We start from the raw sequence: 13,148 nt of genomic DNA, 5'->3' as shown, positions 1-13,148 counted from the left end.
GAATATGAATGACAGTAACCTAAACCTGTCACTGTTACATTGATCTGGGTGAATATGAATGACAGTAACCTAAACCCATCACTGTTACATTGAACTGGGTGAATATGAATGACAGTAACCTAAACCCATCACTGTTACATTGAACTGGGTGAATATGAATGACAGTAACCTAAACCTGTCACTGTTACATTGATCTGGGTGAATATGAATGACAGTAACCTAAACCTGTCACTGTTACATTGAACTGGGTGGACATGAATGACAGTAACCTAAACCTATCACTGTTACATTGAACTGGGTGAATATGAATGACAGTAACCTAAACCTGTCACTGTTACATTGAACTGGGTGAATGGAATATGAATGACAGTCATACGCTGTAATAGTAATAGAAATAAGGCCATGCTCATAAAAAATACATTATTGTCCCTAATCTTAAATGGTACCAACCGCCATTGACAAATCTATTATAATTTATTGTGGAAAAGATTGCATGGCATTTACCATAGAGAACTACAGAATATATATTATTATAATAAGATTAGTTCTATCTGGGTATAAGACAGACAAACAAACAAACAATAAACTCATCAATATTTTCCCATTGATTTAACAGCTCAGAACACGTTAGCTGGAAAGGGAGTGGGGATATGTGAAGACCTGATCACTCTAAAGATCACATCCTCCACGGTGTGTGACCTCAGTCTGATTGACTTACCAGGGATCACCAGGGTGGCAGTGAAAGGACAACCAGAAGACATTGGAGTCCAAGTAAGTCTGTCGTTAGAGTGTATAGCTTTTGGACTTGGTCCAGTACGTTGTTTGGTTATCTCATGACTCTTGGTTCTCATCTCATGATTCACAAAGGATGAATTGTTTTAGCCACATGTACAGACTTTATACCATAATTGCTAGCAAGGTACATGTAGCTATGATGGTTGATTCTGGTGAAATGTACTTTGAATGTGTTTGCTTTGAGGAAAGTTGAGCGTCAGAACCATAAAGTACAGAGTGCCCCACACAGGGCGATATCCCGGTAACAAGCGGTCTGATATCCTCTCGTGGATTAATCACATAACTCGTTGAAAGGCTTGCATCCCTGACTGCTTTGTCACATTCTTCTTCCTTTTTTTGCTAGATCAATAATCTCATTTCGAAATTCATAAAGAATAAGAGAACCATTATTTTGGCGGTGGTACCATGTAATGTTGACATAGCAACAACAGAGGCTCTGAAAATGGCACAACAAGTGGATCCTGAAGGCACAAGAACTCTGGGTAAAGAAATTGTATATACGGATCTATTTTTTTATACGGTTTTGGTATTAGTAAAGTTATCATCATCTTTTTAATTTGTCTTCAAGCCATTCTGACAAAGCCAGACCTGATAGACCCGGGAGCAGAGAATAATGTGTTGGAAATTGTCCACAATAGAGTCATCTTTCTCCGTATGGGCTATGTCATTGTGAAATGTCGTGGTCAAAAGCAAATTGATGAAAACATGTCAATAACCCGTGCGATTGAGGAGGAGTTGGAATTCTTCCAAAATCACGAGCACTTCAGGTAAAATGTGTTCTTGCCATGTGTTAAGTAAACTTGCATCTTTGTTTTTGATGGCTTTACATCTGAAAATGTTCAGGGCCCCAAACTGTGGATTTCAGGATTTTATGAAAAATAATATTTTTCCAGATATCCTTTGAGAGTAGTTCCATATAGTGTTGATGAATGAGAGTCCCTCCCTTCTCTTACATTTCTGCAAATTGTACTTTTTAACATTCAAAATCAAATGGCTAAATGATCCTTGGTATGATCATAAAACAGTTCCATACGTTAGCTTAGCACATATCTCTAGCTGAAACAGATGGACTTATTTTTTGGTATGTATTATGTTAATTAGATATCTGTGGGGGCGTGACCATTGTAGGCCAAAGGTTTTACCATACCAGGTTATGGCCAATTGTTGGGATGAAATACTGTGTTTGTTATATTTCTCTCCCTTGCAATGTATAGATCCCTCGTGCGTGAGGAGAAGGCAACCACCAAGTGCCTAGCCAAAAAGCTCACCAATGCCCTGGTCAAACAGATCAAGGTTAGTCCAACCACATACCCTACAGTTATCTGTTCCCCCTACACCCAGTGCACACTGGAAAACATGTGGTCTGGTACCTATTAATAGTTAACTTGTATGTTTGCTCCTGGTCAGACATATCTGCCCCAGATGTCAGAGAAGATAAAGGAGCAGCTGGGGGAGGTAAAGAATTCGTTGAGTAAATTAGAGGGCGGGCCTCCCCTTGAACCTGAAGAGAAGAGGAAGTACCTCATTCAGGTGAGTACATCTTTCACCTTTCTGTCTTTTAGCTTCGTAAACTTCTTCTTTTGTACAACATTTCTATAAAAACGTATGATTTAGGGTTGGAAGCAATACTGTTGCACAGTAGTCCAGGTGTGTTAATGTCATTGTTTTGGTAAATTGTCAGTAGAATGTCCCATAGAGAATTTGGGCAATGGTACTTGGTGTAAAAGCATCAGTTCTGTTGCACATCCTCTGCCATTTGGATTGGTCAGATTTGCAACACAGGTGTAAGAGTAAACGTACTGTCCAGAAAGATAAATAAAACAGCATTTAAATGTTCTCCTCTCCCACTTCCTCCACTCTCCTTCCTTAATTTCCCCTGATTATGTTTGTCACCAGGTTAAACAATACTTTAACTTGACAGCTGATTTTACAAAAACACTTGGACAAGCCACTGTAAGACAGTTCTTGTTTAAACTTCTTATGTCTGGGGGCAGTATTGAGTAGCTTGGATGAATAAGGAGCCCAGAGTAAACTCCCTGCTACGCAGTCCCAGAAGCTAAGATATACATATGATTAGTATATTTGAATATATAACACTCTGAAGGTTTGAAAACTGTTTGAATGATGTATGTGAGTATAACAGAACTCATATGGCAGGCGAAAACCCGGGAAAAAATCCAACCAGGATGTTGGAAATCTGAGGTTTGTAGTTTTTCAACTCATTCCCTATTGAAGATAGAGTGGGATATTGGTCATCTTGCACTAAGGCTTCCACTAGATGTCAACAGTCTTTAGAACCGTGTTTGATGCTTCTACTGTGAGGTGGTGGCGAATGAGAGTGGAATGGGTCAGAGGTCTGCCGGAGAGCCACGAGCTCAGTGTCGCGCGTTCACGTGATAGCGAGCTCTGTTCAATTGCATTTCTACTGAGAAAGGAATTCTCCGGTTGGAACATTATTGAAAATATATGTAAAAAAACATCCTAAAGATTGATTCTATACATCGTTTGGCATGTTTCTACGGACTATAACGGAACTTTTTGACTTTTTGTCTGCTCTTAGTGAACGAGCGTCATGAATTTTGATTTGTTTACCAAACGCGCTAACAAAAAGAGATATTTTGACATAAATGATGGACATTATCGAACAAAACAAACATTTATTGTGGAACTGGGATTCCTGGGAGTGCATTCTGATGAAGATCATCAAGGGTAAGTTAATATTTATAATGCTATTTCTGACTTCTGTTGACTCCACAACATGGTGAATATCTGTATGGCTTGTTTGGGCGCTGAGCGCTGTACTATTGCATGGTTTGCTTTTTTGTTAAAGTTTTTTTGAAATCTGACACAGCGGTTGCATTAAGGAGAAGTTTATCTAAAGTTCCATGTATAATTCTTGTATTTTCATCAACATTTATGATGAGTTTTTCTGTAAATTGATGTGGCTCTCTACAAAATCACTGGATGTTTTTGGAACTTCTGAACATAACGCACCAATGTATACTGAGATTTTTTGATATAAATATGAACTTTATCGAACAAAACATACATATTGTATAACATGAAGTCCTATGAGTGTCATCTCATGAAGATCATCAAAGGTTAGTGATTACTTTATCTCTATTGCTGCTTTTTGTGACTCCTCTCTTTGGCTGAAAAAATGGCTGTGTTTTTCTGTGAATAGGCCCTCACCAAACATAATCGTTTGTGGTGCATTTCTGTAAAGCCTATTTGAAATCGGACACTGTGGTGGGATTAACAAGAAGGGTATCTTTAAATTGGTGTGAAATACTGGTATGTTTGAGGAATTTCAATTATGAGATTTCTGTTGTTTTGAATTTGGTGCCCTGCACTTTCACTGGCTGTTGTCATATCGATGCCGTTAACGGGATCGCAGCCGTAAGAAGTTTTAATATCTGTAGAAGACGTAAGGAGTTTTAATATCTGTAGAAGACGTAAGGAGTTTTAATATCTGTAGAAGATGTAAGGAGTTTTAATATCTGTAGAAGACGGAAGGAGTTTTAATATCTGTAGAAGATGTAAGGAGTTTTAATATCTGTAGAAGACGTAAGGAGTTTTAATATCTGTAGAAGACGTAAGGAGTTTTAATATCTGTAGAAGACGTAAGAAGTTTTAATATCTGTAGAAGACGTAAGGTTGGATGGGTCTTGTGGAGACATTTTATTAAACATTAATCTAAAATACCTAAATATTTAACATTTTAACAGGTTTTTATTTGTAATGTTTCCTTCTTCAGGTCATAACAGATTTCAATGAGCAGATTACCCAACTGTCCAAAGGGGATATTATCGTTGAAGAGAATCTGTTTGTTCTCATGCGAAAGGAATTTACACAGTGGATGAAATGTTTGGAAAATGACAAATCAAACTGTAGGTACAATTTGAATAGCCCAAGTTTTGCTCATCTCAATACCATGTATAACCAATGAATATTTATGTATATAACCAATGAATATCCATAATATTTACTGATATAATTATTACACTACTAATAGCTATTTCAATCAACAGTGATTATAATTTCCAATAAATGATTAACATTGTTTTCCTGAATTTAGACCACAAAGTAGTGCAACAAGTGGTGGATGAATATGATCAGGAGCACAGGGGAAGTGAGCTGCCAGGATTCAGTAACTACAGGGTATTTCAACATGTTGTTCAGAAACTAGTGGCTGAACTTAAGAGACCAGCTATGTCGACACTACAGAAAATCAGAGGTAAGTGACCAAAACCCATGGTCATGTCTACTCCATCTCTTCCCCCTCTGGCACTTGTTGTCACCAGTTTATTCATTATTACGCACACCTGTCACCATCATTACGCGGACCTGCACCTCATGAAACTCACCTGGACTCCATCACCTTCCTGATTACCTCCCCTATTTCTGTCACTCCCTTTGGTTCTTTCCTCATGCGTTATTGTTTCTGTTCTGTGTTTCATGTCTGTACTCTACTCATGTGTCTTGTTTTGTTCCATGTTCGTTTATTCATTAAATTCACCCCCTGTACTTGCTTCCTGTTTATTAGAGTACACGTTTCAGCCCTAGGGTCGATGTGTTCTTCCAAAAGCCCCTTTATTGTACATCATTCATGGGTCTCTTATGGTACTTCTGACAAGACAAACATGCCTATTATATTAAGCATTAACACCCAAGAAAGCAGGTATTGGTGAATCACACCCCCAACCACACCATCAGGGCTGAAGTGAAGCACGTCGAGAGCATTAAGTTCCTCCGTGTCCAAAAGGCTAATGAGTTAAAGTGGTCCACACATGCCCACAGTAATGAGGATGGCGAGACAGCACCCCCCCAGGAGGTTGAAAAGCTTGGTCATGGGCCCTCAAATCCTCAACAAAGTTATACAGCTGCACCATTGAGAGCATCTTGACCAGCTGCAGCCCGGAAAATTGTTAAAGACCACAGCCACCCAAGCCATAGACTGTTCTCTCTGCTTCTGCACGACAAACGGTTCCTGAACAGGCTCCAGAACATCTTCTATCCCCAAGCCATGAGACTGCTAACTAGCAAACAAAATGGCTACCGGACTATCTGAGTCGACTCCTTTATTTATTTGTATCTTTGCACCATCTCTATGCACGCTGTCACGCCAACACACACACACACACACACACACGCACACGCACACACACGCTCGCACACACACACACACTTCATTTTCTCAACCACGTAACATCTACACACATGTATAGTGACTATAAACACACACAAACAGATGATACTCTGTTTATCATATACCCTGATGCCTAGTCAACTTACATACAGTATCTAACCATACCAATTCAGTATCCCTTCACATTGTACATATGGTACTGGAACTGACCCTGGAACTGTCCATGTATATAACTACTGACCCTGAAACTCTCCCTGTATATAGCTACTGACCCTGGAACTGTTCCTGGAACTGTCCGTGGAACTGACCCTGGAACTGTCCATGTATATAACTACTGTCCGTGGAACTGTCCCTGGAACTGTCCCTGTATATAACTACTGACCCTGGAACTGTCCCTGTATATAGCTACTGACCCTGGAACTGTCCATGTATATAACTACTGACCCTGGAACTGTCCCTATATATAAGTACTGACCCTGGAACTGTCCATGTATATAACTACTGACCCTGGAACTGTCCATGTATATAACTACTGACCCTGGAACTGTCCATGTATATAACTACTGACCCTGGAACTGTCCCTATATATAAGTACTGACCCTGGAACTGTCCATGTATATAACTACTGACCCTGGAACTGTCCATGTATATAACTACTGACCCTGGAACTGTCCATGTATATAACTACTGACCCTGGAACTGTCCCTATATATAAGTACTGACCCTGGAACTGTCCATGTATATAACTACTGACCCTGGAACTGTCCATGTATATAACTACTGACCCTGGAACTGTCCATGTATATAACTACTGACCCTGGAACTGTCCCTATATATAAGTACTGACCCTGGAACTGTCCATGTATATAACTACTGACCCTGGAACTGTCCATGTATATAACTACTGACCCTGGAACTGTCCCTGTATATAACTACTGACCCTGGAACTGTCCCTGTATATAACTACTGACCCTGGAACTGTCCCTGGAACTGACCCTGGAACTGTCCATGTATATAGCTACTGACCCTGGAACTGTCCCTATATATAAGTACTGACCCTGGAACTGTCCCTGTATATAAGTACTGACCCTGGAACTGTCCATGTATATAGCTACTGACCCTGTATATAGCTACTGACCCTGGAACTGTCCCTATATATAACTACTGACCCAGGGACTGTCCGTGTATATAGCTACTGACCCTGGAACTGACCCTGTATATAGCTACTGACCCTGGAACTGTCCCTATATATACTTACTTGTGTTCTTATTTCTCTAGTGTTTTTGTCCTACTTGATGTAATTTTTAGGACTTTATTGTTGGGTTTAGAGTTTGCAAGAACGGCATTTCATTGTACTTTTGCACGTGACATTTGAACTTTAATTGACTAAATAGGACATGTTGAAGGGATTGTTCACTCAAATGACAAAATGACATATTGGTTTCCTTACCCTGGAAGCAGTCTATGGACAAGGTGTGACATCAATCCATGCTTTGGTTTAATCTACCTGTTTCCATTTTTCACTCTTCATGTCCAAATGATCGTAGTGTATCTCAAATTGATTGTGCAGCTCAATGAAGTTACTCAATGATTGTTTGGACATGAAGCACAAACAAATTATAATATTGGGATTATTGACTTGTAATTTGGCTGAACTATCCCTTTAAATAAAAACATTTTGTGGAATATATTTACCAAATACATTTGTCTCTTTTAACATCTCTTTGCCAAATACATTTGTTTTGGTTTTTCAGACATGGTGCAAAAGCAATTTGATCATTTGTCCAGCGAGAGCTTTAAGAATTATCCTTATCTTCATCTGGTCTCAAAGGTAATGAATATTGTAAACTGTTAAGCGCTCTGACATGATAATCATACAATTCTCTGTTTTGTGATTTTAGGCTGAAATTAAATTCTTAGTTAGTGGCACTAGCAGGAAGAGAGAGAAACATGAGGCAAAGCAGCACTTAAAAATCACAATATACGTTTATAAAGAATTACAATTGACATGTTGTCCCATGCTGGATTGTAGCTTGAACTGTTAAACAGACACTTAGATCATGTCGAACTGAACCTTGTTCTGAAACAGTAACAATATTTCACTGCCTCCCTGCATCCACGATTCTTTATGTTCTCATGGAATCTTCATCTTTGTTTGAACTCAGAAAAACATTGAAACAATCCAGGAAAAGCAGTCAAACATTGTGAAGGAGAGGATCGTGGAGCAGTTTGAGATGGAGATGCAGGTCTACACACAGGATGAAATCTTCAACAAAGTTATGCTAGAGGCGAAATCACATATTCTAGAGGAGGGGGAAATAGCAGAAGACAAAGAGCAAGACACCAGGAGCAAGTACCCTGGGCTGCTCAAGGCATACTATGAGGTACAATGCAACACATCTACTGTGCAGTATGTATAGACTGTTCCAGAAATAAAATATAATTTACTAAACGTGCAGCTAACATAAAACTGGCATGTTATGTAGCTTGCTTATCGACAAACTCACACTTTCTCATCACAAATGCTGAAGCTCCAGATACTCAACTAGTCTAAAGAAGGCCGGTTTTATTGCTTCTTTAATCAGGACAACAGTTTTCAGCTGTGCTAACATCGTTGCAAAAGGGTTTTCTAATGATCAATTAGCCTGTTAAAATGATAAACTTTGATTAGCTAACAGAACGTGCCATTTGAACACAGGAGTGATGGTTTCTGATAATGGGCCTCTGTACACCTCTGTAGATATTTCCAGCTACAATAGTCATTTACAACATTAACAATGTCTACACTGTATTTCTGATCAACTTGATATTTTAATGGACAAAAAAATGTCAAAAACAAGGACATTTCTAAGTGGCCCCAATCTTTTGAACGGTAGTGTACATTATATAGCTCTGCTCCAGTCTGTACAATGAATCCATGACATCAGCAATGGGATGATCAGATCTCTAATTTTTTAAGACAATTGTTTCAAACATACATTGTTGTGGCAGGGTTGCATTATGGTATATTGCATTTTGCAGACCAATCCAACTCTGAGGTCTATATGTTCACCTTGCTGAGTCTTTGTTGTCATTTGGTAATCATTTGGTTGCCTTGTGGCCATCTCATCACTTCTAGCCCTCACTCTCCATCCCACCTCACCTCTCTCGCAGATTGTGGTGCAAAGACTGGCTGACCAGGTACCCATGCTGATCCGTTACTTCATCCTGAAGCAGTCAGCCAAGATTGTGTGCAGTGAAATGCTGGATCTGTTACACAGAGACGACACTGATAACATCCTACAGGAGGATTCAGAGATCGGACAGTATCGTGCAAAGTTGCAGGCCCAAGCGGATCGCCTTATACTGGCCAATGACAAAATCAGCAGCCTCTGAGAAGGTGATGTCTTTTCAGTTACAAAATCAGCAGCCTCTGAGTAGGTGATGTCTTGTCAGTTACAAAATCAGCAGCCTCTGAGAAGGTGATGTCTTGTCAGTTACAAAATCAGCAGCCTCTGAGAAGGTGATGTCTTGTCAGTTACAAAATCAGCAGCCTCTGAGTAGGTGATGTCTTGTCAGTTACAAAATCAGCATCCTCTGAGAAGGTGATGTCTTGTCAGTTACAAAATCAGCATCCTCTGAGAAGGTGATGTCTTGTCAGTTACAATATTCAGAGATCTTGAAAATGAAACCGATTAATAGAAGTATAACCAGATTGTTGGAAAGGTCACTTTCGGCTAAATGCTATTTATTTTAAATAAGCAGTAAAATAAGATGTATTTTGTATATTTGTCTTCAGCAAATGTATAAGAATGGCTAAGATCAGTGAGATGCTGTACAGACGACCCCAGTGAAATGTAAAAGGTTGTGGGACTGTCGTGGAAATTTCCTCTATTTACCAAATCATGAGAGCAAACCACACACAAGTCAGAGTTAGTTATCACAAAGTCCATCTTTAATTATATGAGCTCCATCACAACCCTGTGACTCTCAGATCAATTCAGTGTCTATAAATTAATTCTCTGAGAGTCCCTTACACATTGCAAATGAGATCCTTTATAGCAAAGACACACATAGCCAGACAGCATCGGCATAATTTAGCGTTCAGCTTTGTCTCCTAAACTATGTTATTTTCTCAAACTCAGAACCATAAACAAATCCTCCATATCAACAGGCATATATCAAATCCATCCTATCTTGACAAGATCACAGAGACACATTGACTGGCACACAGACATTGTGGAGCCAAGAGATACACGCTTGACCTCTCCCCTCTCTGCGGCCCAAGCAACTTAGCCTTGACAGAGAACAGATAACTGCAACCCGGCCACAGTATTATACAAAAATAAACATTCTGATGAGAAGAAACTTACAAACATATGATGAATATAAAACATCTTACCTATGTTACCAACTAATTCTGATTATTCCCCAACAGGGACCAAGTGGATCGTCTTTGACTGGCCAATGACAAGCGGATCACCTTGGACTGGCCAATGACAAGATTAGTAGACTGTGGTTGACAATTTGTCATTGCAGAAATTCTGAGATGGTGCCAACAAAGCAATAATTATATAATTATTGCTTATATAATAATTATTATATTATATTTTATATGTTGGGCATCTCTACATTTTAAATGTTGGGCATCTCTACATTTGATCAAAAATGTGTTTAAAAGAAATGATGTGACAGTTGTATCATCACATATCTGCATTGTGTTTTATGTTTTCATCTCAAAATGTCCTGAGGAAATATGTGAAGATGGTTGATAACATTATATAAAGTGACAAATTAAATGAATGTTGTATCCATTTTCTGATTGGTCAGAGCAGATCAATGTTGAGAATAATTGTATAATGGCATTATAATAACTTGACGGCTGTTTTATTAAACGTGTTGAGGATCAGCGTGGCGGTTGTGTTGTTACCTACCCTTACCACCTGAGGGCGGCCCGTCAGGAAGTCCAGGATCCAGTTGCAGAGGGAGGTGTTTAGTCCCAGGATCCTTAGCTTAGTGATGAGCTTTGAGGGTACTATGGTGTTGAACGCTGAGCTGTAGTCAATGAATAGCATTCTCACATAAGTGTTCCTTTTTTCCAGGTGGGAAAGGGCATGTATGACGTTCCTTGTAGTCTGTAATATCATTTTTGTATGTTCTCTATACATACGTACTTGAACATTTGCACACATACCGCTGCCATCTGGTGGCGCAAATCTAAATTGCGCCTAGACTCATATCATTTTATGGCCTTTCTGAGATGATGAAAAAAATTATAATTTGAAAACATGTTTTTTTTGTTTGTATTATCTTTTACCAGATCTAATGTGTTATATTCTATTACATTAATTTCACATTTCCACAAACTTCAAAAATGTTTCCTTTCAAATGGTATCAATATGGATATCCTTGCTACAGGTTCTGAGCTACAGGCAGTTAGATTTAAAAATTCTTAAATCTAAATGGTACTACAATCAAATGATAGTAAATCAGCTTTTTAGTACCCATGTGGTACTTTATTTAAGGAAACATTTTATATTTTAGTTTTACAGAACAAAGCAAATTTAACTGTTATTTTGCTGAAAAAAAAAAAACTTTTTTAATTAGATTTTTTTTAGGTAACATTATTTACATATCATGATGTTTTGATAAGAATGTTGTCACATGGAATGTGGGGTTTGTTGTCACTATCAGCTCCATTATAACCATATCGTTCCGGAACATTGCCACGGCCAGTATATAAAGAATGCCTGTAGAAGGAAAAAGGAAGCCATTTGGGAAGCAGATAAACGTCTCCCCGTGTTCCTAATAATCAGTGTTATGGTGTCTCTGTCACTAGCCACCACTCTGATAGAACAAATATGGACTTTGAGGACAAAGGTACACTTCAAACACTCATGTACACTTCAAACATTCAAGATTAGCCATCCTGTGTGAGTGGTGCGCGTACCCACTATACCCACTCCCACAAGTATGGTAGTATAGAAATGCAATGTGGTTGTGTTGCCCTCTGGTGGTTGAGTTAAGTAAGTGCGGTGGAGGAGCAGAGTTTAATTGAGTGAATGAGTTGAGTCTCAGTTGTGTATCCTACTCTATGTAATAGAGGAGATTGTGTGAAAGGGCAGAGGATTTGGATGAGGTTTGTCCTCCATGTTAATGCTGGATCTAACTTTCCTTTCCTTAGGTTGTTCTTGTTGTTTCTTCATATTAATCTAATCATTATTTTCACCATATTTGTTATATTTATGATCCTGTATCTGTGTAGTCATGTTATTATTTCATATTATGGATATTTATGATTCTTTTATTGTTTTTGTTTCTTATTTAATTTTGTACTATCAGATATTGGCCTAACATTAAAACAAATTAATATACAGGTTTAAATGAGAACACTTCATTGTCATGGTAATGTCACATCATTTGTTTTTTGTCAAAGTAATTCTCCCACACTTTCTTGCATTCAGAGACATCCTCCAACGTCACCGCCACTTCCATCAAAACGCCAGAACCCTGGTTGTTGTTCGAGTTAGTCTTGCCCCAACCAGCTACGGAGCATTTGGGGGATGCTGGGATATGTTCATCCTCCTTTGGGAGTCCAAAGTCTCGGTTAGACGAGCTGTGGTCCTTAACTATAAGAGGAAAAAAAATAAAATAAAATTAGATTAAATTATTATATTCTATTTGTATAATTCAGAATAAACCTTGAATAAAACTGTATAAATATTCATGTCAGTGAAGATAATCAGTATCAATTGAATGCATTTCTTATAAGGCCCTGCATTCAATTAAAGTTCATACATAAATGAGCACTACATACTGTAGAAAGGAGACGTTAGGGGTGTCTTGAAGATTACCTTCAGTAGCATGAGTAGCAGTCATAACTGATCTGCGTTGTATTCTCATGTAATGGATGCCGAAGGTAATGGGACACCTGAACTTTCTGACAACTCTTCTTCCACTTCTTTAAGTCGTGGGCTCCAAGCACCACCGTTAAAGGATAAGCACTAACAGAAAATCAAAACGGGTCGCAAGACATAGAATGAAATAGGTGTAGAAGCACGGTGGCTAGGAAAAACTCCCTAGAAAGGCCAAAAAATAGTAAGAAACCTAGAGAGGAACCGGGCTATGTGGGGTGGAGATTATAACAGAACATGGCCAAGATGTTCAAATGTTCATAAATGACCAGCATGGTCGAATAATAATAAGGCAGAACAATTGAAACTGG

At 38.7% G+C, this 13,148-nt stretch overlaps 1 protein-coding gene across 2 annotated transcripts in view; it reads left to right on the top strand.

Annotated features, from left to right (window-relative positions):
* The window catches only part of LOC110520643 (interferon-induced GTP-binding protein Mx), a 64,695-nt gene extending 54,109 nt beyond the window's left edge, over positions 1-10,586 (top strand). For both annotated transcript variants that reach the window (XM_090230465.1, XM_090230464.1), the window contains exons 5-15: positions 617-771; positions 1,139-1,277; positions 1,364-1,562; positions 2,010-2,088; positions 2,203-2,325; positions 4,553-4,685; positions 4,874-5,032; positions 7,699-7,775; positions 8,110-8,328; positions 9,098-9,323; positions 10,362-10,586. In XM_090230465.1, the coding sequence (XP_090086591.1) occupies positions 617-771; positions 1,139-1,277; positions 1,364-1,562; positions 2,010-2,088; positions 2,203-2,325; positions 4,553-4,685; positions 4,874-5,032; positions 7,699-7,775; positions 8,110-8,328; positions 9,098-9,319 (1,505 nt within the window). In that variant the 3' untranslated portion in view covers positions 9,320-9,323; positions 10,362-10,586. The remainder of the gene's footprint in view (positions 1-616; positions 772-1,138; positions 1,278-1,363; positions 1,563-2,009; positions 2,089-2,202; positions 2,326-4,552; positions 4,686-4,873; positions 5,033-7,698; positions 7,776-8,109; positions 8,329-9,097; positions 9,324-10,361) is intronic.
* Positions 10,587-13,148: the final 2,562 nt, after the last annotated feature.

This window comes from Oncorhynchus mykiss, chromosome 3, assembly GCF_057628025.1.
Source record: "Oncorhynchus mykiss isolate SJ-2025 chromosome 3, ASM5762802v1, whole genome shotgun sequence".
Taxonomy (NCBI): Eukaryota; Metazoa; Chordata; class Actinopteri; order Salmoniformes; family Salmonidae; genus Oncorhynchus; species Oncorhynchus mykiss.
The sequence above is the reverse complement of the archived record's forward strand: the minus strand, read 5'-3'. Positions and strand labels throughout refer to the sequence as shown.